This window comes from Pan troglodytes, chromosome 4, assembly GCF_028858775.2.
Source record: "Pan troglodytes isolate AG18354 chromosome 4, NHGRI_mPanTro3-v2.0_pri, whole genome shotgun sequence".
In the NCBI taxonomy this organism is placed as follows: domain Eukaryota; kingdom Metazoa; phylum Chordata; class Mammalia; order Primates; family Hominidae; genus Pan; species Pan troglodytes.
The window spans coordinates 131,331,690-131,357,470 of NC_072402.2; the positions used below are offsets into that span (position 1 = coordinate 131,331,690).

Genomic DNA, 25,781 nt, shown 5'->3' on the forward strand with positions numbered 1-25,781 from the left:
CAGTCTTTGGTAGCAAATCCACCAATATGAGTAAACACTCAGTTACATTTGATGAAATAAATGTCAATAACTGATTGATCACTGCTCCTTGTTAAACATAATCGCCTGCACACAGCCAGATTAAGGGACCAAGAAGGCAAGAGGGGAATTTTCCAGTTGTATCTCTCAGACAACCCAACAAATTAAAAACTAATTAACTTTTTGATTTGGAAAGTAATCCACATCTCTCAGAATGAGCAATCACCACGTCCAAGACCATCACAACAGTTAGCAGCATGGGGCTCTAACTCAGCACCCCGAGGAACAACCTCATTAACATGTCATTGCTATTTCCACTGACACTAGCAGGGCTCAGCCTAACACAGGCATTATCTGCAGAGCTGCTTAATCCCAAAAGCAACGGTCGTACTGGACTGTAACTACAAGAGGGGTGTCCATCTCCCCCAGGGTCCACGTCTCCTTCATGTCTTACTGCAGCACAGCGCCTGGCATAGCGTAGGCCCTAAACACATTCTATTGCTAGAATGAAATCAGATTATCCCAAGATCTCCTGGTAAGAATATGGAGGTGAGTGCCGTTTCCCAGCTGGCTCACAGAACATACTGACTGTCACTGAAGCCTGACGTTCTCTATTTTTCCTTTTTTTTGTAGGTAAAGTTTCTACAGAAACACAGGGACAGCCTGTGATGTGTTCCTCATTCTGAGACGCTTCGTGTCTACCAGCTGTCGATCGAACAAGCTTCTTTCCTGCACTGACTTCATTCCAGCAGTCCATGATCCATAAGAAAATCATGACAGTCTTGTAGGTGTCTGGGGGAGGAGAGAGGACAGCAAGGACAAGTGGCTCTTGAGAGGAAAGGGGGCAGGAGTTCATGTTGAAATTATTTATTACACCCTCCAGGAACCATCCAATAAATGATACAACTTAACATCCACCTGTTTAACATGATATTCCAATCTGCTACTTTTCTTTCTGCCAAGTGCAAGCCCAAGATGAGGTTTAGAATAACCTGTGCCTAGAAAATTAAAAGACAAAAAAGGAAGAAAGTGTGCCCTCCAGTACAGTCCTCATGTCTGAGTCTATTTTTCATTCTTTGTTTTGCACAGAGTTAGGGAGTCACAGATACAGACGGTCTGACATAAAGATGCAAAATGTGCCAGAGTCATGGTGGGGCCAGCGGTGATTGATCGGGCTGGAGCCTCTGAGAAGGTGAGGAAGCTGGGAAAGGGCTGGCTGGGGGCAGGACTGGGTGCAAGTGGTGTCTGATTGGGATAAGCTGAAAACACCCAAAATGGCCAGTGCTTAAGGTCAGGCAAACCCTCTTCTCCAAAGGGACACTTGAAGATCCCTTAATCCAAGACTTCCAACCAGAAACTGTCATCTGACACAGCAGTATGTCCCCTCCCCTTGGATCTTCCTGCTAGCTAGTGTTCCCTCTGTCCTCCTGAGCATCTCCTCTGGCCCCTCTTCACTTCCACTCCCATCCCTCACAGCCTCTGTGGCTCAGCTTTGTGGATGCCTTCCCATCAGGTCCTAGCTTGCAATTCCCACCTCCTTGACCCTCCCCAAGACCCTCAGCCCCATCACCCAGGTCTCTCAGCAGAGCTCTTAACGGGCCTCCTGCGCAATTCATTTCATCATCCCTTCGTTTGTTCATGTGTTCACTCATTCAGTAGATATTTATTGTCCTGGAGATGTAGCAGTGCCAAGGCAGCCCCAGCCCCAGTCCTTATGAAGCTTAGGATCTCACTGGAAGAAACAGGCAACAAACAAACAAACAAACAAACAAAGGAAATGTAGAGAATATCTCATGCTAAGAAGTGCCATGGTGCAAAATGAAACAAGGAAGGGGGATAGACTGCCACAGGGGAAAGGATTTGCTGTGTGAGATCAGGCGGTCAGGCCGTGCCCCTCCTGGGGGCTGGTACTGGAGTAGGTCTCTACTTCAATACCCAATCTGAGCACATTTGTCTGTTCAGGACTGTTCAATCCCTCCTGCCCACTAGGTGAGCCTCTCTCTTCACTGTCATCTCCCTACGTTGTAGCTGTGGCACCAGCAGTAAGAACTAGCAGGGGAAGCAGCGGAGGTCCTAGGGATGGCAGTAGCATCCCAGTAGCAGTTTCCATTTGCTAAGCAATTACCCACGCCAGGCTCCATGCTGAGCCCTCTCCACACCCGCCTCCTTCAATCTGCACAGCCCCCAGAGGAACTTCTGACTCCTACCCACACTCATGAACCTCTACCATGTGTGCCTTACTCAGGGTCTGGTGATTTTGGATTGCTGTCTGAATAAATCATTGGTTTGGGCTCCCACAGGCTTTTTGTACAGGGAGATAAATCCCCATACACACCTTGATTAGAAGGCACTTTCATTGTACCACTATAACACTTATATTAAAAATGGAACTTAAAGTAGTTTAAATTAAATGAGTTATATTTAATTAAAAAGCCTTTAAGGCACAATAAGACTGTTTTTCAATTTTCTTTTACAACAGCGTCAAAAGGAAGAAAGGCCCCCAGTGGTCGGCAGAGCTAGACTGATGTTTACTTAGGACCTGGCCCATCTGAGAATCCCAAGGAAAATCCAGTTTTATTCCCTGTCCTCTTTCTGCTCCTTAGGTAGGATGCACCATGAACTTCAGTTTCCTCGTCTGAAGAGGAGATTGAAAGGTGCTACCTATAAGATTGTTGTGAGAAAGGAATGAGGGAGCATGCAGACAGCATGCAATGTCACTCCTCAAGTAGAGAAATACCTGCCCCACACGTGCCACATCAGGAATCACGCCAGCCTTAGCCACCCACACCTCCCAGGAGGGGCCTTTTGCCTGGGCAAAGGCACAGGGAAGCTTTGTCCCCTGCAGCCTGAATCAGTTATTTCCCTTGAGGAGTAGGTGCTGAGAAAGACAATGAGGACAGAAGTGGGCATTTTGCCCGCACTTCTCTCATAGGCTAACCCAGCAGTTCTCAAATGGGGACATTGAAATAATCCAGAGTATAGGCCATACCCTAAACCAATTAAATCACAATCTCTGGGGGTGGGACACAGGCATCAGTATTTTTTGAAGCCACCCCAGTGGTTCTAATGTATGGACAAGTTTGGGAACCACTGGGTTAATCATGCATCTTAACACCTTACAAACTCTTGCCCCAGTGGGCCTGGCCAGTGCTCTGCACCATGGCGCCCAGCTGCCTCAGACAAACCTCTGCAGGTGCCAGTGGGCTGGCAGGGTTCTCCAATGAGGGTGCCCTGCTACTCCCACATATGGGGAAGGGTGTCCCTTCGTAACAGAGGGTATCAGCTGGGTGTCACAGGCACAGAAACTACTGTAAACAGTGGTGCCAGTTTCTCTTCCCAGCAAGTCAGTGGAGCCAGAGGATGGCTTAGGCAGGCCCACACTCGCCTTCCATGAGGACCGATGCCAGCTCAGTATCCAGAACTCACTGGATGCAGGTGGGAAGAGTAGGCTCAAGCAGCCAGGACTGAGAAGCCTCCTGGTGACATGGAGAATGGGGCCACTGGGCTTGCAGTGCACGAGACACAAAGGGGCTCACCTGCACCCCAGACCCCCGGCACTGGGTCACCATATACATGGCATTAACCTCCAGGAGCTTCAGTTTCCTCATCTGCAAAATGAGGTAGGGTAGTGTCTATGAGACTGCAGTGAGAGCTGAGAGAGGAGGGCAAAGAGCACTCAGTATCTGGTAGCTGCTGTCCACTTGCCAATTTCCACCCACAAACGGCATCCTGGCTGCGCCCCCAGCAATCAGCATAGCACCCAGCCTGAAAGAAGTGCTCATCATTGTTTCTGAGACTCTGGAGTGGGGAGGGGTCCACTAGTTCTACTGTGGTCAGTAAGCAACAGCTGGGAGACACAGGTTGGGGGAAAGGCATCTGTTGGTACAGTGTCAACCCATGGGCCATGGCCAACCCCTGTCAACACTGCTCCCTCACACCTCTTCTTCCTTCCATGCTAGGCTCTTACCCATGACTTTCTCTCAGCCTTTGGGGCTGCCCATTGGCTCATTTGTTCCAACCCACTTGAATGCCAGGATGCCTTCCACTTGGTCTTCTGCAGGTGTAGATACCTCATGTGTCCTGGGCCCTGTATGTGCCTGGGGTATCCCTGTCCTGCCCTTCGAGATGCCCTCCTCTCCTCACTCATGGGCAGCTCTGACCACTCACTAGCCATGGCCATCCCATAGCGCAGGGGTGCTCATCCACCTAGATGAAAGGGGCATACTCTGAAGGAGCCACCACAGCTCAACCAATCTTTAGTACTCAGTGTGCCTGGGGGTGCCTGACACTCCCACCTCTGAGGAGGAGGCTGTCCCTCCATGGCAGCACCTCCAGCAGAAGTACATGAGCTTGCCTCTGGCCTCATCTCAGCAGCAGCCCTGCTGCTGTCTCCAGCGGCCAGTGGAAGAGTCAGCAAACACCAGCACATTCCCACTGGGTTTCCTGAGCCTCCAAAAGCCCTTCACAGTAACCACAGTTGGTATCACAGTAACCAACTTGGCTGCCAATGCTGGGAATCTTACCTCCTCCTTAAGATCAAGGCCCCAGAACCTTGCTTCTGAAAGGGAGACTGCTGTGGTCAACCCTTAGGAACTTCCCAAGGCCAATTCTTAAAAGCAGAAACAGAGACCACCAAATATCACACACTTAGTCCTCCACCCACAGACACTGCCCTCACTCACCCATGTGAGGGCAGTAGCTGCCAAGTCCCCACTGGAATCCTGGAAGAAGTGCAAGGAAATAGCCAAAGGAATGTTAATATGTTAATTCTCAGAGGTTCAGTGGCTGCCTGATGGTGAAAGAAGAGAAATTGTTGGGGAGGAGGGTGAATAGGGGCAGAACTCATCTCTCCCCACAGAAGGTCAAGAGGCCACCCACAGCCCAGCCCCAGGAGACCACCTCAAACTCTGCTGCCCTCCAGGAGGAGGGGATGCCTCCTCTGATGTGACGTTGTCTGCTTTGGCCTTCCAAAGCTCAATGTCATCAAATGTCCTTTCCCTAGATTCAAAAATATGTCCTTGGGGATAAGAGCACAATACTGTGGTTAGGAATACATGCTAGATAGTCAGAAAGCCAGATGCAAACCCTGGCTCCACCACTTACTATATGGGAGATCTCAAACAGCTCACTTATCTTGAAGCCTCAATTTCTACATGTGTAAAATAAACAAATTAATAATACCTCATAGACTCTCTTTGAGAAGTCAATGAATTAATCCACTTAGTGCTTTGGCAAAATGAAAGCTGTTTATTAATTCTATCATATCAATAGCTATGGAATTAAGAAATTCATATTAGGAATGAGAATTCCTATTGGGAATCTCCTCTTTATTTATTTATTTATTTATTTATTTGAGACACAGTCTTGCTCTGTCACTCTGTCACCAGGCTGGAGTGCAGTGGCGCGATCTTCCTCTTTATTCTTATAAGAGAAGGATAAGAGGAGCCATTCAGACTTCCAGCCCAGAGCTCCAGATGACACTGCCCCCTTTCATCCTCACCCTAGAGATGTCCCTGGTTCCCTAGCCCTCTCTAACTCTTGGCTATACAGAAAGAGACATCACAACAAAAACCAAATTTTTAATGCAATAAGACTTTGTATCTAGCTGGGAGCAAAGCTGAGATTCAGAACTGGGGAGGTGGGGAGTGCATCTATCTCATCTTGTCTTCCATGATGACAGGCCAAATTATCCCACAGCAGCTCAACTATTTTGCTTGCTGGATTTGGCAGGGTGGTGGACCTTCTAAGAAGAGGCATCTGGTCAAGCCATGACTCCCCTCCCATGTAACCCCTCTTTCTTCCCAAGAATGATTCCAGCTAAACCTCAAAGCAGCTGCACTAAGGAGCTCCCTACAGCCACAGGATATGTATCTCTGGAGTCATAGGGCCACAACTGAGCACCAAAGCCTGCTCCCCTTTAGTGAGTTTGATGGGTCAGGCGTGGACACAGGCTGCCTTAGTCCATTTTGTGCTGCTATAACAGAATACCTGAGACTGGGTACTTTATAATGAACAGAAATTTATTGGCTCACAGTTCTGGAGTCTGGGAAGTCCAACATTGAGGGGCTGGCATTTTGCAAAGGCCTCCTTGCTGCATACTCCCATGGTGAAAGGTCAAAGACAGAGAGCAAGAGATCCAATTCCCAGTCTCAAGCCCTTCTATAATCGGCATTCCTGAGGATGGAGCATGGAGCCTTCGTGACCTAAACACCCCCATTAGGCACCATCACCCAACTTGTGGCACTGGGGATTAAGTTTCCAACACATGCTTTTTGGGGAACACATTCCAACCATAGTACCCCAGGGGCCAAGGGCACTGGCACCAGGATGGAGGGGAGGGCCAGGATAGTGACTGGCAAAATGTAAGTCGGCCTGTGGAGGCCAAGCCTGTTTTACATCCTGTCTGCAGGGACATCCTAGGAATGGATAAGTTGGGCTTCTGAGCTGCCCAGCCACAGACAGGCCGGGTTGGTGAGGTAGGATATGGCGAGGGTGCTGACAAGACAGGGAGAGGAAGGCAGGCAAGCAAAGCAGGGGAGCAAAGATTTAACAGCACAAGGCAGGCCTTACTGCCAGGGCCAACCCCTGCTCTGAAGATCCAAAAATGCAACTCCATAAAATGCCCCATGTTTAAACAAACTTGGCTCACATTTCTCTGTGTGCTTGCTGAGAGGTTTGAGGCTGGCTCTGCAGCCTCACCAACTGTCCTCCACCCACAAGAACCTCCTGCCACTCCTTCACAAGAGCCACCCAGCGCTGCACCCACATCCTCCCCTCAGAGCCCCTGGAGGCCCCCTCACCCACTGGGACCTGCCTCCTGGCCACAGGCAAATGGATCTGGGAAGATATTTCCCCAAGCTGAGCCAATAAGGCTCTGCCCCTTGAGAACCTGAGGATACAGACAGAACTCAAATGAGACAGTCTGGGGCCCAGAGCTCTCTGGAAAGACCAGTCTCTGGAGAGAACAGGCAGAGGAGGGAGAAATGGAGAAGGGAGACAGTGTGGCTCAGAAGGGAGTTGGGAGACAGACTGCCAATGCCTCTAAGCCTGAGCCCATGAAGGCATCCTGCCATTGGCTTTGGGAGAAGGTCTGGGGCCTCATGACAACCCTTCTTTGTACATGAGCATGTTAGCAGGTGATTCTGCTCCTGGCCACCAAAGGGTCCCTGATGAATCCCCTGGTTCACAGACCCAGACACCCACCTTAACCAATGTCTTCCGTTTTCCCCTCCTGACAGATATGGCCCTATTCCACCCTACATCTAGACTCAGAGGGTTACTCCTCCTTAAATACTCTAATACTCTGCCCACCCAGATCCTGGTCTTCCTCTCCAAGTACCTCTGCCTCCAAGAGGTCCTTCCCAATCCCACCTTCCACCCAGCGCATTTCTGTGCTAAATTCTCATGTCACCCACGGTTTGGCCTGTGCTGCTAACTAAATATGCTTTGTGCTGCATTCACCGCTCACCATTGTGCTCACCACATTCTTAAAGCTGTTTGTGATTATTCTTTCTTCTTTCTCATAATCCCATGGTGAGATATCAGATAAGAATTTCTTGTACAGTGCAGTTCATGATCATCCTTACTTGTAACACAAGAACAGTCATTTTGAATACATTCAGATTTAAATTATATATACCATTCTCATCTGGAATGGATAATGAATCACAGATAATTTTGTTCTAGTCAGCATGGTCATAAAAGTGTTTCTGTTCCTAAGAATTACTGGACAACTGGTGCTATGGTTTGGATGTTTGTCCCCCGCCAAACCTAATGCCAAAATTTGACCCTCAATGTTGGGGGTGAGGCCTAATGGAGGTGTCTGAGTCATGGAGTTGGATCCCTTAGGAGTGGCTTGGTGCCATCCTTGCAGCAATGAGTGAGTCCTACCCTACTAGTTCCCAAGAGAGCTGGCTTTTAAATAGAGCCTGGAACCTCTCACTCCCACCTTGCTTGTTTTGTTACTGTGTGATCTCAACACACACCCATTCCCTTTCACCTTCTACCAGGAGTGGAAGCTTCCTGAGGTCTCACCAGAAGCAGATTCTGGGGCCATGCTTCTTGTACAGCCTGCAGAGCCATGAGTCAAATAAACTTACTTTCTTTATAAATTACCAGACTCAGCTATTCCTTTATAGCAACACTAAATGGGCTAAGACAACTGGCCACAATCAACTGGACCAGGAAGGATACCTGGACCAAGGTGCAACTCTACAGCAAGGAATAAGACCTCCAATAGGACAGTTTTGGCCACCGGGGTGGTAGTGTCACATGCTGCAGTACCCTAAGCAAGATGAAGGACGACAGAGGAAGCTGGGAGTCTCTAAGTGTCACCCACATAGGATAGACACAGTGCTGAATGTGGCAGCCCTGTGGGTGTCCAGAACCTCAACAGCCCCTTTCTTCACCCTCTTTCAACACCACCCCTGGCCCTGAAATTTGTCCACCAGTAATAATGAGCACCCACATCCTCTACACTGCCAGCCCAAGTCCTCTGAGGGGAGCTTAGGCGTCACTGAGCCAACAAGAACACAGCCATATCAGGTGGAACCACTTCAGGGGAGAGGTCCCAGAGCAGTACAGGCTCTGGTGGATAAGTTTCGGGAGGGAGTGTTGAAGGACCGTAAAGGAGGGGGCTGGTGGAGGTTCTGGACACCAGAGGGCTGCTGCATTCAGCACTATGTCCATCCTATGCAGGTGACACCTAGAGACTTCCGGCTTCCTCCAGCCCCCAACCTGCACTCTTAAGGACTTTAGAACAGCTGAGCCAGGGGCCAGGACAAACCTGTGATACCAGATCTGCTATCAGCCACATGCACCTGGGCAGGGAATGTCTGGACTATGAGCACAAGTGTCCAGCCCTGGGACCAGGCATGGGGAATCCGGGAGGCAGATGGACTTCTTTCTTTATTAAGATGTACTTCTTTCTAATAAAGATGTACTTCCTTCTTTATTACTCAATAAATATGCCCGCTTTTCTTTAGGCTAAAGTTGAGAACTTAATTTCGACATTATATACAGACTAGAAAAAGATCATTAACTAATGTAGGTGATTCCTTCTGCTAACTTGGAATCCATTCTGAAGCAGCTGATTGCTCCTACCTCCCATCCCCACCCCAATGGCCCTCAAGCCTCAAGGATAGAATCACAAATCCCATTTCTCTTCAACCACTTAGCCAGCCTTAGTACAGGGCCAGGCACACAGCTAGGTGCTCAGTGGATGTCTGTTGATTACTAAGATTTAAGTCAACCAGATGTCCCGATTGGCCAAGCCAGCCCAGGGCTCAGAGACCCTCTAGGTAGGGATAAGAGAAAGTCAAATGGGAATTTCTGCTTCAGGACACAAAGATATGATCCTAAGCCATACTGCCAGGCATGAACACTCAAGCATGAAGCAGAGAAGCCTACTTTGTTTTTATTGAGACAGTCTCACTCTGTTGCCCAGGCTGGAGTGCAGTGGTATGATCTTGGCTCACTGCAACCTCCGCCTCCCGGGTATAAGTGATTCTCCTGCCTCAGCCTCCCAAGTAGCTGGGATTACAGGTGTGTGCCACCATGCCCAGCTAATTTTTTTGTATTTTTGGTAGAGACTGGGTTTCGCCATGTTGGCCAGGCTGGTCTCAGACTCCTGACCTCTGGTGATCTGACCGCCTTGGCCTCCCAAAGTGTTGGGATTACAGGCATGAGCTACTGCACCCGGCCAGAAGCCTGCTCTTCACTCTTCAAATGCTAATATGAGAACAGCAGTAACAACCAAACAGAAAATAGCAGAGGAAGAAGAGGAGGCACCATGGGGCATATTTTAGAGCCACTCTAACTAGAGTATCTGCCTGGCAGTCCTCTCCCGTTTGACACCTCCCAGCATCCCCACATGAAAGCCTACTTACCTGGAATGGACACTGAAAATGTGGCATCAGCAGAACCAACAGAAACTTGACGTCTTTTCTATAGAGACCGAAGTTTTCAAGGACGTTTAAATGCAAGGCCAGAAAGAGAAATAAATGGAAAAAGAGTTCTGTTCTCTTTACTTAGAGAGCAAGCTTTAAATGATAGCAGAGCTCAAACAAGCTTTCAGTTCAATTGTCCTAAGACTGGCATTAAGGAAAGCCATCAAGAGTCTTCTACCTACTTAATGACATTTTAAAAGAGTAGTTCTGCTCCTTTCTGCCCTCTGTGAGGATGGCTGGCAACCACCTACCCCGGAGCCACAGACTATTTCTACTGACCCTGAAAATTCTAAGCACAAACAAAGCATCCTGCATTTGTTTGACTTTACATTTCACTCTCTGGATTCATGGTTTTGGCAAGGGTCTGGCTGCCTGCCAGTGACGCTGGCCTCTGCAGAGGAAACAGTCAGAGCCAAGCAGGCCCTCAAAGCCATTCTAGGAAGGGGATGGCAACTGAGTCAGGGTCCCACCTGTTCCTACACACATCCCATACGACTCTCTGAAGCCTCTCCTGGTTCAAGAAGAAAGTTAAGAAGATTTAAAACTGATGGGATTCTATCAGATGTGGAAGCCAAAGGCAGTCCAGTGACTATCTCCTGGGATTTCTTATGTAAGGAGTCCCAAAACTCAAGACACCTTGTCCAAACCCCATACGATGACAAAAGGATAGTAAAAGATGGCTGACTCGTTCACTTATTCAACAAATATCTGAACATCCTGCTGTGTGCCAGGCTTTCTGGACACTGAGGATATGGGGCCCGGTCCCAAGATATTTACCACTCCACTGGAAAGAGGACCCTCCCACTCTGAGGGCTGACTTGCTACGTGATATGTGGCCATGGCCAGCAGTGACAAGAACTGCAGCAGCTGAAGTTGACACATCAGACTGTGGCTCAGGAAGGGCGCACAGTCTTCTTGACAGCCACTGACTGAGGTTCTGGGATGACTAACACAAAACCACAGCTCTGTCTGCTGTGTTCTGTGGAGGCAATCTGTGCCGGGTACCTCATGTACCATCTTAGTGCTCATGACAACCCTGAAAATGGTATTGTTATATTGCCTGTATTTCACTCGTGGCAAACCTAAAGGGTGGAGAGGGCGATTCCCTTAGCTCCAAAGCTGGCTAGGGAACAAACAGATTTTAGCCCTCGGGGCCCTCTGAGTTGAGGGTGCACTTGAAGCAAAGGCAGGGCCGGGGATGCCTTAGGCGGCAGCACAGGCAACAGGCAAAGTTATTCAGCCCCAACAGGAAAAACCAATTATGGGGTTTTAAAACAACAAACATCCTGGAGGAGAAAGTGGCAACATGAAACACACAAGGTGAGAGTTAACAGGGTTCTATGGTGGGGGAGGAGGACAGCAGCCATTTCTCCCAGGAGCCTAGAGAGCTGTGCACATCAGCCTGCCTATACCAGCAGCTAGCCCTGCCACCAGCCAAGCAGGCCACCAGAAGCACTGAGGACTTTCAGCCTGAGCAGGGGAAGAGACGTCCTCTGAAAAAGCAGGCCATGCTTCAGGGGCCCAGGCCCCTGGCTGGGGCTGAAGCGTGGGTTGTGCTGGAGGCGTCTGTCACCTCTGAGGCTAGGCCAACTCCCTCACAGGTGGGGAGGCGCTTCTGTCAGCTGCATCACAGACTCACTGGTGGTCTCACTGATTCTCTGGAAAGGGCTTTTGCAAGAAATAGAATATGACTTCCATTCTCAACTCTTAAAAAGAAAAATACACACAGTTTTCAATCTAGATCCCAAATAACACAAAACCTTAACCTTCAAAGTATTTTAACAAAAGCAACAATGGCAGCTTCCGTCTCCAGCTAAGCCCTCCAGAAGGGTTTCGATTTGCACCCGAGGCCCTCTTGGAACAAAGGAAGAAAAGCCAAGGGCTCAGTGTCTAGACACAACATCAAGCAGGTAGACAGGTGCTACCTTAGCCCGGTCCCACCGACCAAGGGAAGACAATGCTCTCAGAGTCTCCTAACCAAAGCAAGCACCAGCACCAGCTCTCCCAACCCCAACCCCTGTGCAAGATCAAACTGAAACTCACCCTGTGATTGAGGGAAGACCTCAGCCCCGCAGGCCACTCACACTCATTCTTCACCTCTGCCAAGAGCACACACTCCTGGCAGGAGTAAAACAAGGCTGATTTTTATTAGGAGGAAAGAAATTGGGTTTCTCTTGTTCCAGACCTTCCTGACTGAAGGGAATGCCCCAAAGGATGGCTACCCATCAAGAGAGAGGCGAGGCTGGTGGACAGATGGCTTCTCAGCCACCTGGCCACACTTCCTCCCCCCAACACCAACGTGCCAGCACCCACCACAGTGTCCTTGGTGTCGCCTGCTCAGAGCACTGGGCCCATATCCTCCCACATCCTCCATGTCTAGTTCCAGTATGCTCCACCTCCCAGGTGGCTGGTGACAAGACAAAGCCCGGGAGCCAGTGGCAGAGACCACAGCCATGGAGGCAGAAGGACAATGGCTCTGGCTTGGCAGGCCCGAAGAGTAAAGCCCACTCATTGGGCCTTGTTAGAGCCTGCCTGACACAAGGACGACATTTACTTCCATCCAAATGGGAAGCAAAAGCAATAACCCACAGGGTGTAGGGGATAAATCAAGCAGATGATTGGGACTTGGCAGATCTGTGCTGCCAACTCCCCGAAAAATAGAAATTGGAGCCCCATTTACAATGCACAGCCTGATGTCCTCATTACAAGGGTGGGAAGTTTCCTACAGGAGTATAGATAATTTAGCAACAGAGGAATAAATAAAGTAGTTAGACAAGTAAATGCTAAATTAAGAGGAAGAAAAATAATGGGTTTCTGTGAACTCATAAATGCTCATTTTCCTGGGTCACACAACTTTTCAGGGCGAATTAAAATTGTCAACTATGATCTCAAAATACCAAAGAGGCACACAGTACACTAACTGGTACAGTGTGGAAGGGCTGGCTGGGAGCAGTGGAGAGGACACAAAGAACAAAGACAGTGACTTTCCCTGTTCAAGGATAAAGAGAAAAAAAAGACTCCAAAACAGCTCACCAACGCAGCAATGCTCATCCCCAAAACAGGCTGGCTGGCCCTAGGGACAGAGACGGGATAGGACACCAGAAGGGGAGCCACGGTGGTAGCGAGAAGTGAGTGCGCTGTTGGTCCTTGGAGCAGGGGGTGTGGGCTAAGCCTCAGCATTTAAAATCACCTCTCTCAGAATTTAAAACCACCTACAGACAAGCCAGGGAGGAACCATGGGTTCCAAGAGTGAGAGTTACCTGTCCAGCTGCTTGAAAACAGGTGCAAATGACCCTAGAACCAAGGTTGTTTAAGTTCATCTTTCCCATCACCTACCTGCCCACTAAGCTAGTCTCATCAAGCTATTTTCCAGCATGACTGCAGCCTGCGCATTTCTCTCCTTTCCCTGACTGCAGTCAGCATCATGTCAGCAAGAACTAAAAAAAGGCCAGAGTCAATCCAACTGGGATTCTCCTTGTGTGTGTGCATGAGAGGAGGCAGGGGGCTCCTCTAAGGCTTTTCTGCCCAGTGTCCCCCAGGATCTGAAGTATCAGCATCACCTGGAGCTCAGAATCTTGGGACCCACCTCAGATTTGCTGCATTAGAATCTGCATTTTAACAAGATCCCAGACCGTTCACAAGCACATTGCATCTCAAGAGGTGCTGGCGCAGGTTACAGCACACCCCATTCTGTAATTGGGAATGGGTTCATCCCAATGCCCCTGAGACCTTGGGAGGTTCTGCCACCATCATTTGCCTTGAAAATTATAAATGTACTGATAACGTCTATAGGTGGGAGGTTGTGCCCTCCCAGTTGTACCTGAAAAACGAATATCCACATCCTCTGACTCAGAATAATCAGCAGAAAGCCCTGGCTAAGTGTTAGGGACCCAAAGAAGTGGCCCCCACGTCAACCAGCACCGCACCTGCAGAGGAAGTTCTGGATCCTTTTGAAAGGGGTACGTGGTTCGGTTATCCCAGGGCTCCACGGCCCTGGGGAGAAGACCATTCTCGCCTCTTGCTGAGAGACCTTGCCCAGGGTCTCATCTTCTTTGAAAGCAAGTCAAGTACTAGAATTTGCAATGGTGAGTATCACAAGGGTGATGCGGCAGAAAAGCCATGAGAGATGCACACGTACTGCAGGTGAGGCTTAAGAAAATGTGAACGTCCAGCTTGGACCCCCGTTGGTTCACCGGGAAGAGGGAGTTCCTTTTATTTATGCCCACAAACCAGCTGAGGGCCAGGGTGAGTACAAACACCAACGGGCAGATCTCAAGCCCTATAGACGACCAGCTGTTCTTCCCCAGTAATCAATCAAAGAGCACAGTCAGGGTTATGGGTGGTGGGGAGAATTTTATCAGAAAGGGTGGTTGGGGGTGAGGGACACTAGCGTTAAGACAATGAATACATAAGAACAGTGAAAGTGTTTTTGTAAAAATCAGTGCTCAGTCTTGGCAGCCCAAGTACTACTGAATGCCCAGCCAAGGCAGAACGAAGCCACGGAGCATCTAAGGGACTCTGCAATTTGAGGTTGCCATGCCTCGCGGGGACAGGAGTGTCATGCCTGCCATCAACACTTGTAGCAAGGGGAAGGGGCCGGTCAGTCAGGGTAGGATCAATGCTGTCTTAGGCTGACCCCTGAGGTTAGGGAGGCGGGGAATCATGTTTAAGTTAGTTGACACCACTCCACATATTTCTTCTGCAAAGACTTTACTTTGAGAGAATTTGCAAATACTGAAAACCCATGGTGTCTGAGCTCAAAACCTATCTCTGGTCTATAAGCACTGAGGCATATGAGGTGACAATTTAAGAAAGAATCAATATTAACATGTACAGGTATGTAGTACGTGACTATGTATATGCCATGGGTAAGAGTTGTTTAGAAAAAGTTCAGTAAAATGCATGAAAGACGTATAAGACAGTGTAACGCCCACCATTCAATCTCAGAGCCCAGCAAATGGGTGAGATGCTGGTGCTGGAACACTACACCCAGGCCCCAAAAGTGGGAGGCTCCCACCATAGCACCCAGGCCCCAAAAATGGGGTGGCTCCAATGGCAGCACCCTCGCCCCAAAAGGGGAGGCTCCCGCCACAGCACCCAGGCTGCAAAAGTGGGGGGGCTGCCACTGCAGCACCCAGGCCCCAAAAGTGGGGGGCTCCCACAAATGCCTATTTCTCAAAAGCAGGTATGCTCTCTGGAGGCTGCTACCATATCACTTCTCACCCCTTCCTGGTTCCTTGGTTCCCCCTCAAATACAAAATTCTATCAATATTGATTTTACTACTATATTTATCTTGACCAGTGTACAGACAGTCCCTGACTTAGGTTTGGTTTGACTTAGGATTTTTCAACATGAGCATAGTATGAAAATGATACACATTCAGTAGAAATCGTACTTTTAAGTGCCCATACATCCCTTCTGTTTGTCACTTTCAGTACAGTATTCAATAAATTACATAAGATATTCAACATTTTATTATAAAATAGGCTTTGTGTTAGATGATTTTGCCCTAAGTGTAGGCTAATGTCAGTGTTCTGAGCATGCTGAAGGCAGGTCAGACTAGGCTACGATGTTTGGTAGGATAGGTGTATGAAATACATTTTCGACCTATGATATTTTCAACTTACAGTGGGTTTATTTGGATGTAACCCCGTCGTAAGTCAAAATGCATCTGTGTAGGATAAAGGGGGGGGGGATATAACAACATTTCATTATTTCAATAAATTGTACCTCTCAGAATTGTTTCCTCTGAATTCAGAATTCCATTAGTATTCTAGGGCACGTTCTGCCACTCCACTCTTATGAAAGAGGCACTCCACCCATCTGTATTTCTTTTTATCTATGTCTGTAAAATGGTAAACTCCTTGAAGCTATTTCCACTGCAGTCTTTGTAAATAAAACAATAATTTAACACTTGCTACAATTGCTTTAAAAATATGTGCACACACACGCGTTGGTCATTTAATTCTTATTTACCCTTAGGTCAATCAAGTAATTGGTATAATAACTTTAAAGGTAAATCAAATCTTATTAACGCTTTCTAAGTACTTTAAAAATCTTAAGTCAATGAGTATTTGTGTGAAGTACTACTACTGGGAAGAAATGCAGAAACATTTTAATATCTGGTTCCTGAAAAAGGTTTTTCACTTGTTTAGAGTCTCAGGAAACTGCTGGTTTTGATTCTTCCAGGAAATAAGACTGTCTGCGGAAACTGCTAGAGGAGTTTAATATGGTTTGGACTGTGAGTTATCGATACATTAATAGCTACAGTTCAAATAATAAACTACCCAGAAACTATAACACGCAAGGACTATTTTGGATATTAGGATGCAAGCCTGCCCGGCCTGCAGGCTGCTCACAGATTTGCTGGGGAAAACCATCCACGTCCCCACTGGGAATGAACCTGCTGTGCAGGGAGGTATGCCCTGCACTGAAATACCTGATGGTCTGGTCTGAATTTTGGAAGCACCAGAGTGACTTTATGACCAGGACCAAAGGTCACATAAATATCGATTGGCTTAAAAATGCATGGAAACTCTATTTTGCTTATACAATTATTAGACACTGTAAGGAAGAAAAGATAAATAAGACAGGCTCCATCCATATGCTAACGTAAAAATAAAAGAGTAAGAAAACAAAAAGAGAGAGGAAGGACTAAGAATTCAGAAAAAGAGACCAGGTGTGACCAAGAGTGGTCAAAGAAGGTTCTAAAGAAAAAGTAAGAACCAGAGCTGGGCCCAGAAGGAGGAGGAGAGTCAGGTGTAGAAAGCAAAGACATAGAAAGGAGAGACAGCACGCCCTGCAGGAGGCCCCTGGTGGGCAGGGGCATGGGAGTGCATGGAGGGATGCAGAGAGTGTGAGCAAGGGCTGCAAACAAACCGATTAAAATAAATGTTCTGCTCTCTGTTTTCTTTTTTTTCTTCGAGTTTTTTCTTTTTCTTTCTTTCTTTCTTTTTTTTTTTTTTTTTTTTCTCAGACATGGTCTCACTCTGTCACCCAGGCTAGAGAGCAGTGGCACAATCATGGCTTGTTGCAGCCTTGACTTCCCCAGGCTCAGGTGGTACTGCCACCTCAGCCTCTCGAGTAGCTTGGACTACAGGAGTGCACCACCACACCCAGCTCACTTTTGTATTTTTAGTGGAGACAGGGTTTTGCTATGTTGCCCAGGCTGGTCTTGAACTCCTGGGCTCAAGTGATCTGCCCACCTCGGCCTCTCAAACTGCTTGGATTATTAGGTGTGAGCCACCATACCTGGAAGTGTTCTGTTCTCTGCAGCTAAACCTTTAACCTAGGCCATCCTAAGCCCTAGGCCCATTCCCATTATTATCATCTCATTTAATCACTGATAGAAACAGTTTCAATGATTAGAAGTTATAATACTGCAAAAACAAAAGCTATAGCAAAAAACTATATATATGATCAATAGGGCAATAGTTCTTGTGGTGCAGAATCTACACAGTCATCACTTCCCTTTCCTGAAGCAGCAACATTCCTGGACTTGGAAGACAAAAGCTACCCTGGAGCAGGGGTTGCAGGGGAGCAAAATAACAACCCCCAAGAAGCGTTACTTCCTCCCAATGACCAGCATCTGCTCCTTCTTGTTGGCACACAAAGAATTAGGGTGTTAACAGCTAAGATAAAGAGGCCCTGGGTTGATATTAACTTACCTTCAATTTACCTCCAGCTAAATCCCACCTTAATTGACTTGATACTTTTATTTGAAATAAGTGGTTTAAAACAGTGGGCCGATGAGCCCCAATAGTAAGAAGACTAAGCTTACCTGTGTGTTTGTCTGTTTGCTTTGCTATTAAATATTCAACAATATATGTGTAGGATTTAAGTGATCATTTTCTCTTCGTATGGATATGAGTGTACTGATAAAGCTGTTCCCATAAGGGAAATGCTGTTCTCACCAGCAAGCCAGCCTCCACATTCTTTCAAAAGAGCATTAAATTGCGTCCTTCATGGATTTAGATGGCAGAGATAGCGTTTCTGTTTAATCATCTGCTCACCACAAAAGGAAGGCACACTAACTTCAGCAGGAAAAGTGTACATTAAATTACTTCTGAGGCTCCCCAAAGATTAAGGCTGGTAGGTTTGGGATTGCATTACAATTAAGTAATAATGAAAGAGAAATCATGTCTTTTGATCAAATAATGCATTAATCCTACCCTACACTGAGTAACCTTATTCACTCTCTGGGAATGTTGACTTTTTTAGGTAATTTTTATTTCTCATTCCGCAGGACAGGAAACAGGGACAAAGAAAAAGAGAACGGCAGGCATCAAGGAAGACAATGGGAGGAAAAGTGCCCTGGAAAGCTGCCTGTTAGGAATTAGTATTCATCACAGCATAGAGAAAATCCCAGGTGGTTTTAATGGAAGGGTGAAGTCATTCCTTAAGAGTCAGTACACACAAAGCATTTTTTGCAGAAAAATACATTTTGCCCATGAACCCCAAATTCATGGGACCTACTACCTTGGAGAGGGCCAGGTTGCAGTTTATGGATCCTCTTTACTACATAAGACCAGGGTTCACTAAGCAATTAGCAGAACATCCAGACTCTCCAGGGAGGTATTTGAGAACAAGTTTTTCAAGCACTTTAGAAGCATTTATATATACCTAACATGCCATTAATCATTCTTATCTGTTCATTAAAGCACTCTCCCTTAGGACCTCCACTTGCCAGTTCTTTCTCAGCCTGGAGCTTTTTATCTACATACCTGAAAAGTAGTCCATTTCTTTTCAAATATATTTTATAATTAAAATACTTCACTAATTCACATGGGTGTGCTCCACCAATTACTCTGCATTTTCAGAGTTTTATTAAATATACAGAAAGGCCATTCTCCTGAGGGTCTTTGTAGAGACTAACCAGGCAACTCAAGCTTGGTTTCGGAATACACTTTCAGCATCTGAGAGGTTTTAGAGCCATTACTCACGTCGTGTTATCAACCTCTTGTCTGTATCCACACAGGTTGCCTTCTTCTGTCCCCACCAAAAAGGAAGCGCAATTTTAATTCACTTTGTGATCTAATTGATCTAAACTAAAGGTGGAGGGGAAATCAGATACTGTAACATCGGAAAGCAATCAGTTTGAAATGTTATGTCCGCAGGGATTTGACTATACCTCTGCCTGTGACTCCCCCACACCCACATCCGGGCCTCTGCTGGTTCCTGGGTCCATCCATCCCAGCGCGGCCGGCAGGGAGGCTCCGAGCAGTGTGAGATGCAGCCAAAAGCCTCCTGGTTTCATTTTGATGAGTCTGTTGAAGAAATGACAAATGCTGAGAATAAAACATTGTGAGATGGATATAGTAAGTCACAGTGAGTTAGTATGTGTTCCCCGGAATCAGATAAGCCTGGGTTTAAATCCTGGCACCAAACTTCTGTTCTACCTTGGAGAAGTTATATTACTTCTGAGCCTTAGTTTACTTATTTCTAAAATGGCAATAATATGTACCTCGAAAGGCTTTTGTGAGGATTGAAGGAGTTAGTGTCAGGCATAGAGTAAGAACTCTATAAATGCTGTTACGTGGAAACCCATTTGAAATGCCACCTACCGTTACATCTATAAGAACAAACCAGGGTGAGGCAGGTGGGTCACCTCTATTACGCTGCCATATAGCCACGCCTCAGTTTCCTGAGAAAGCATTTGGGGCTAGGCACACAATTAGTGCTCGAGAAACTATGATTATGGCTGGGCGCAGTGGCTCACAACCTGTAATCCCAGCACTTTGGTAGGCGGAGGCAGATGGATCACTTGAGGTCAGGAGTTTGAGACCAGTCTGGCCAACATGGTGAAACCCGGTCTCTACTAAACATACAAAAATTAGCTGGGCGTGGTAGCGGGCACCTGTAATTCCAGCTACTCAGGAGGCTGGGGCAGGAGAATCGCTTGAATTCGGGAGGCGGAGGTTGCAGTGAGCCGAGATCATACCTCTGCACTTTAACCTGGGCGACAGAGTGAGACTCTGTCTCAAAAAAAAGAAATGATGATTAAGAATTATGTTACATCTCTGGCACCTCATTTGCAGCCGACACCTCAGTTTATAAGACAGTGAGCTTCAAAATGGCATCATAAGGTCTAATATCTTAGTTTCAAGACCAACCATTTTTTGTGGCAGAATCCAAGCATCCAATGATAACAGAATTTCAATAACCTTTGAGGTGTTTCCTGAGGCTCACTTGATAACATTACTGTATACAGTCCTAAAAGACAAGAAGTGAGCAATTCAAGGTAATCAAATAATCACATGGATGAAAAAACTAAGGATCAGCTACAACAAGTATTCAAGTCCAAATCATGTGCTAAGCATTGTGCTGAGGAAATGAGGACACAGACTATCTTACTTGTTCAATAAGCTGTACTTTTTTGGAAAAAGTTTTCCACTGTGAACACAGTCCAACCATAATTTCAGTATTCTGATTATGAAACATAACCAGATACAACTCATTATGCAGTATTTAGAACGCCTACTCAAGGAAACTTTAGGGGTTATTGATTTCTGCTTGTACCACACAATTTAGTGCTTAATCACATATGGTCCACACTGCATCCTGATCTAGGCTGGTGAGTTAAAGACACCGGAGCTCCTTGGAGGCCAGCACCCAGCATGAACTGGCCTAGGGCTGGTCCAGAACAGACATCCAATTCAGAAAGAAGTGGGTGCTTGAGGGACCTGGCAGTCCATCCCTGCTCACTGCCATAGGCAACAGCTTTGGAGCATCCCTACTTTAGACAATGGGGTGGAAGTTGTCACATAGTCACTAGTGCTGAGTCCAGGGCTGGCAAACAATTACACTCCTGCCACATTCCAGGTTTTGTTTGGCTGCTATCCACATCCAAATAGAGCTGCCTCTCCACATTTGCTTTATGTCTCCAGCTGGAGACAGAAATGCCCACAGGGAGGAGAAGTCAGACTCAAAATTGTGGGCCTATAGCACTGGCCTATGAAAAGGCAAGGTTATAAGGCATGACTGTCTTTTAAGAGAAGGTGTCTGCTTGTTTTAAAAAGAGTCCATAAGCTCCCACTCTTATATCTGTTTCTTCGGTCACTCATCTTTGACATCTGTTGACAAAGCTGAGCTACCAGGAAGAGTCTGGGTGGTCAGTAAATATAATCTGAAGGTCACAGTCTCACCATCAGCACCTGCCCCACACTCTGAAGAAGGCAGAGTTGAGTGGAATAGTGCCGCTTCGGCTGCCACCCGGGAGAGGACTGTGAGGACTGCGGCAGTCACGGCACTCCCTCCCCTGCCCCCCAATGGCTTCTGCACTCTTGATCCAGTGATCTAGCTAGGGTGTGTGAAATCTTACAGGGAGAAGGAGCAGGAAAAGAAAATCATATTCGGGACTAAGAATAAAAATGTGTTCCCCTAACTGCAACCTGTTTTTCTTGTTTTCTTGAGATGGAGTTTCACTCTTGTAGCCTGCGCTGGAGTTCAATGGTGCGATCTCGGCTCACTGCAACCTCCGCCTCCTGGGTTCAAGTGATTCTCCTGCCTCAGCCTCCCGAGTAGCTGGGATGACAGGCATGCGCCACCATGCCCAGCTAATTTTGTATTTTTAATAGAGACAGGGTTTCTCCATGTTGGTCAGGCTGGTCTCGAACTCCCAACCTCAGGTGATCCACCTGCTTCAGCCTCCCAAAGTGCTGGTATTATAGGAATGAGCCACCATGCCCAGCTGCAACCCATTTTTCTAAAAATAAACAAGGTAACTCCCTATTCTCCATAAGTGATCCTCTTCTGAATGCAGAGCCACTTTCCAGAGACTGCAGAAAACAGTGAGTGGATTTTTGGAATTTTTAAAAACCAGCCATAGAAATTTAAGCTAGAACTAGAAAGACATTGCTTCTTATTCTCATTAATTTTGTCCTACTTATCTACTATCAAACATTGCTCACAGAGTAAACACACAGAGCAAGGTCTACTTTTCTCCCTTTCCATGTCTCCTAGCTCACATAAATGAAAAACAGCAAGATAATCCAAATCTATTCTAGTTAATGTACAGATGTCAACTCCTGGAGTTATGAAATACATAAGCCACAAAATCTGGTATTTAACTTTTAATCTGCTTTGTAATCTAAGATCAATTATGTTTTATGTTTTGGTACTAATGGGTAGCATTAAAATAAAATATATTCATTTCAACTGTGATTTTGGCAAGCGCCAAATCAGTTCATAAGAGGATGCACCAAGACTGCTGGTTTCTGGGTTGTGTTTCAGGAGGCCCAAGATCCAAGCCTGGAGCTTGGCCTGGAGTTGCCACTGGTTTTATCTGGTTTGTGTTTATATTTCCTGTAAGATTGTATCTGGAAACAGGAAAACACATGAACCAGGCCAACTACTGAAATACTCCTGGGCAGCTTGTTTGTAAAGTTTAGCTCAGTCTGTCTACCACTAGCTGTGATTTCATTTGCACTGTGGATGTGTTTTAGATGTCATTTTATACTTAACGGTGATTGACAATTCATTATATCTACAGCACCAACAGCCTGGAAATTTACAGCTCAAGTTTTATGACAGTTCAGTTCATAAAAAGGAATTAATATTAGGTCTAAATCAATTTTGATTATCTGTCTAATAATCAAATAGAGACTATCTATTTGGTTAACACTTATATAGCAATTACGACGTGTCAGGCACTGTTCTAAGCACTTCACAGGTATTAACTCATAACCCTCCTTTTTCTACTCCATGATGGGGGCAATGATTATCCCTCAATCAGATGACAGAGGAGATGGGGTCACAGAGAGGTTAAGGACTCTGCCAAGGCCATGTGGCAAACAAGTGGCAAAACTGAAATTCCAAGTCAGGCACGTAGACCCACGACATCTATTCTCTTAACTCCCACCTGCTGCTGCCTGTCTGTTTTGTTTTGTCCTGCCTGTTTTGTTTTGATAAACAGTTGTTTTTAGTATAATGGGGAAAATCTAGAGACAGTAAGATAGGAGGCCCTGGCCCCGAGACTCTCCTTTCCTCTGAAAGCTGCCACGAGCTGCTCTCCTCCTCATGGCTCCAACCAAGGGCAGAGAGCCAAGCTGCTCACCCTTAATTCCCACATTCTACCCCGGGATGGGGGCCCCTGGGCAGACTCTCCTCAGTCCTCACTGCTGCTCTATTTATGGGCTAAGAAAAAATATGCTAGAAGGAAAGAAGGGAGGGAGGGAGGGAGGGGAACCATAAAAAGATGCACAGAATCCCAGGCCGATGCCCCTCAGCTCACGGAGAGCAACAGCATCATAAGGCTAGTCACTCTGGAGAAGTAAATCTGTTAACAAATTAATTACTCCTCAAATTCAAATAGTCCTACTGGCCTTCAGATAGAGGCAAATGCAAGAATCTCCCCATTATAGAATTGGGAAGGTGCCATCCATAAGGTCACAAATCCCCTTTTAAACCTAGAGCTCCTTTTGAGATCAATTTAGATTAATAAGTTTCATTCAATCCTTCCTAAGCCCTAAGTATTAATTATAAATCTACCTAGGACTGTCCACATATAAAGAGCTGAGACTACCTTTTGTTCCAAACAAGTCATAAAGTACACTGACTTGATGCTTTAACCATCTTGTTTGGAAGGGAGGTGTTTCATTGCTTCCCCTGTGGTTTCCTACCAGAGCTTCAACAGACATTCCCCCAGTCAGGAGAACCTGGTGCTAACCTGGCTGCCGCATAGACAGCCACCAGAAGACCAGAAGGTGGACGAATCCACCCAGGTTCAAGGACAAATCAGTGGCTAGGCCTAAACTGGAACCCAGGCATCCTGCCCCCAGGGCAACTGTTTGGTTCCTTATATTATGGCACACTTACATCTAGAGTGGGAGTTTGGATTCTTTGTTTAGATAGGCAGATTTTGCTTTTCTCAATGCTGAAGGACCTCCACTAGATTGTCTACCTCCTTGTGAAAACCACAGGATTTTCAGGTGTTCTAAAATAAGCTAATATCTGTGCTATTATTTATCTGTATTTAGAATTACAGAGGTATTACAGGTTAGTATGATGTAACATTCCAAATACTGACTTGCTTTTTGAAGAAATCTGAAAAAGCATGAAATAGGAATGCAAATTGTTAGGGAGAAATAGGTATTCATACGAAAATACCAAAATCTGCCCCACCCAGAGAACGCACACAGGCATGTAAGCTGTCTTTATTGACCAAGTTCACAGGCCAGAGAGAAGCAATCCCATTAAACTGGCAATGGGTTTAATACAAACTTCTCTTTCTATTCCAGGAAACAGCCCTGTTGGGAAGAATGGGAATTCTGGCCCTCAGAGTTTCGGTGGCATTGTTCATCCATTCTCTCTCTCAGCCTCTCTCCCAGAACTTGGTAACTTTACCAGACTAGCCATTAAGGATTAGCCATACAGAAATGGCTTCTTTTTGTAATCAACAGGACCAGAAATTACAAAGATGATTTGGCAGAACCAAGCAATGCCACCCAGCCTTGAAGAGAACAGTCAGATTTGTGACCCTGAAGCATCTGCATTCTCAACCTTTCCAAATGAAAAAGTGTCTGCCCTACACACACTGTAGGTGTGTAGCATTTCATACATGGCATGTTGGCAATCAACATATAAAAATCAACTGGGATTCTGGAATTCCAAATACTGACTGAATACAACGTGGAATTCTCTTCTGCATGTCTGCTCAAATTTAAAGGGGGAAAAAAAAGCCACATCAACCCCAACGTGAAACCAGGAGGCTGTATGGGAACCTCTCAAAGGCTTACGACCCTAGTTTTGATATGTGAGTGTTTTAGAAAAAAAGAAAGTGGTACAGATTTCCTAAGACAGTCCCTAAAATACCAACCCAGGGAAATTAGGCATGGAAATATAGCAAGCTAATCTTGCAGCAAGCCCTAATGAAGTTAAATTGCATTTCCTATTAATTATCTACTCTATATCATTAGTTAATTCTTCCCCAACACTTGATAAATTAGATGCCTAAATTATTCTATGTGCCATGTATAAATCTCTATTCCTATTTACTCTGAAGTTTAACACAGACACACATGTGACTTCCAATAACCTTTATCCTTACAACCTTCAGGTTATACCTCTTAAGAACCACATTCTCTTGATTGCAGTTCTATTTTATTGGAAATTCCATGCCTTATGTTATGCATTGAGACAGAAAATGTAAAGAAAGATGTGCTCTTGAAATATCTAATTGCATTAAGCTAGGAAGCACACAACTAACCGCACATAAGCAACTCAAGAAGGTTGAGTTTGCAGAGAAACACTCAAACAAGGCAAGGTAGGAGTTAAGGTAGTTTTATGAAACAATGACTATTCAATGCTAGTCTCTGAATATAGTGTTAAGTCAAACAAAAGATCATAACGTGAAGGTCACATTTAAAAAGTCCTACGGCCCTTAGTAAAAGGAAAAAAAGTCCTCAGTGACTGACTGGTCATGGTGGAAAAATCCAACCTCCTCTTCCCTCACCCACCTCCAGGGCACAGCCGAAAGGATAAAAGTTCTCCTAATACCCAGAAAAATAAGCTGGCCTTTTCCAGAAGAAAAAGAGCTTTCCTAGAATCAACAAAAATTGAGGATGATCATAAAAGTCTAAGAGAGAAAAAAGCACTAGGACAACTCTAACGAGCAATTTTAATACATTACATCAAAGTGGACTATTTTCTTATGTGAACTTTGGCTCAGTCTGAAGTCTTTGGAGAGGGTGGTGCCTTTTTTTCCTAGGATGGGAGGGAAAAAGCGAACATTAAGCAGAGTATGGCAGAAATGGTCTAGTGATGCTGCAGTGCCTCCTTCTCACAACGCTAAGATGGGAAGCAGACACGTGCCCTGT

The 25,781-nt window shown here is 46.1% G+C and overlaps 1 protein-coding gene across 1 annotated transcript in view; it reads right to left on the reverse strand.

Moving 5' to 3' along the window:
* Positions 1-25,781, reverse strand: part of FSTL4 (follistatin like 4) — a 412,420-nt gene that overhangs the window by 384,600 nt on the left and 2,039 nt on the right. Inside the window, exon 2 of the mRNA XM_009449652.4 lies at positions 19,097-19,232. Coding sequence (XP_009447927.4) covers positions 19,097-19,222 — 126 coding nt within the window. The 5' untranslated portion in view covers positions 19,223-19,232. The remainder of the gene's footprint in view (positions 1-19,096; positions 19,233-25,781) is intronic.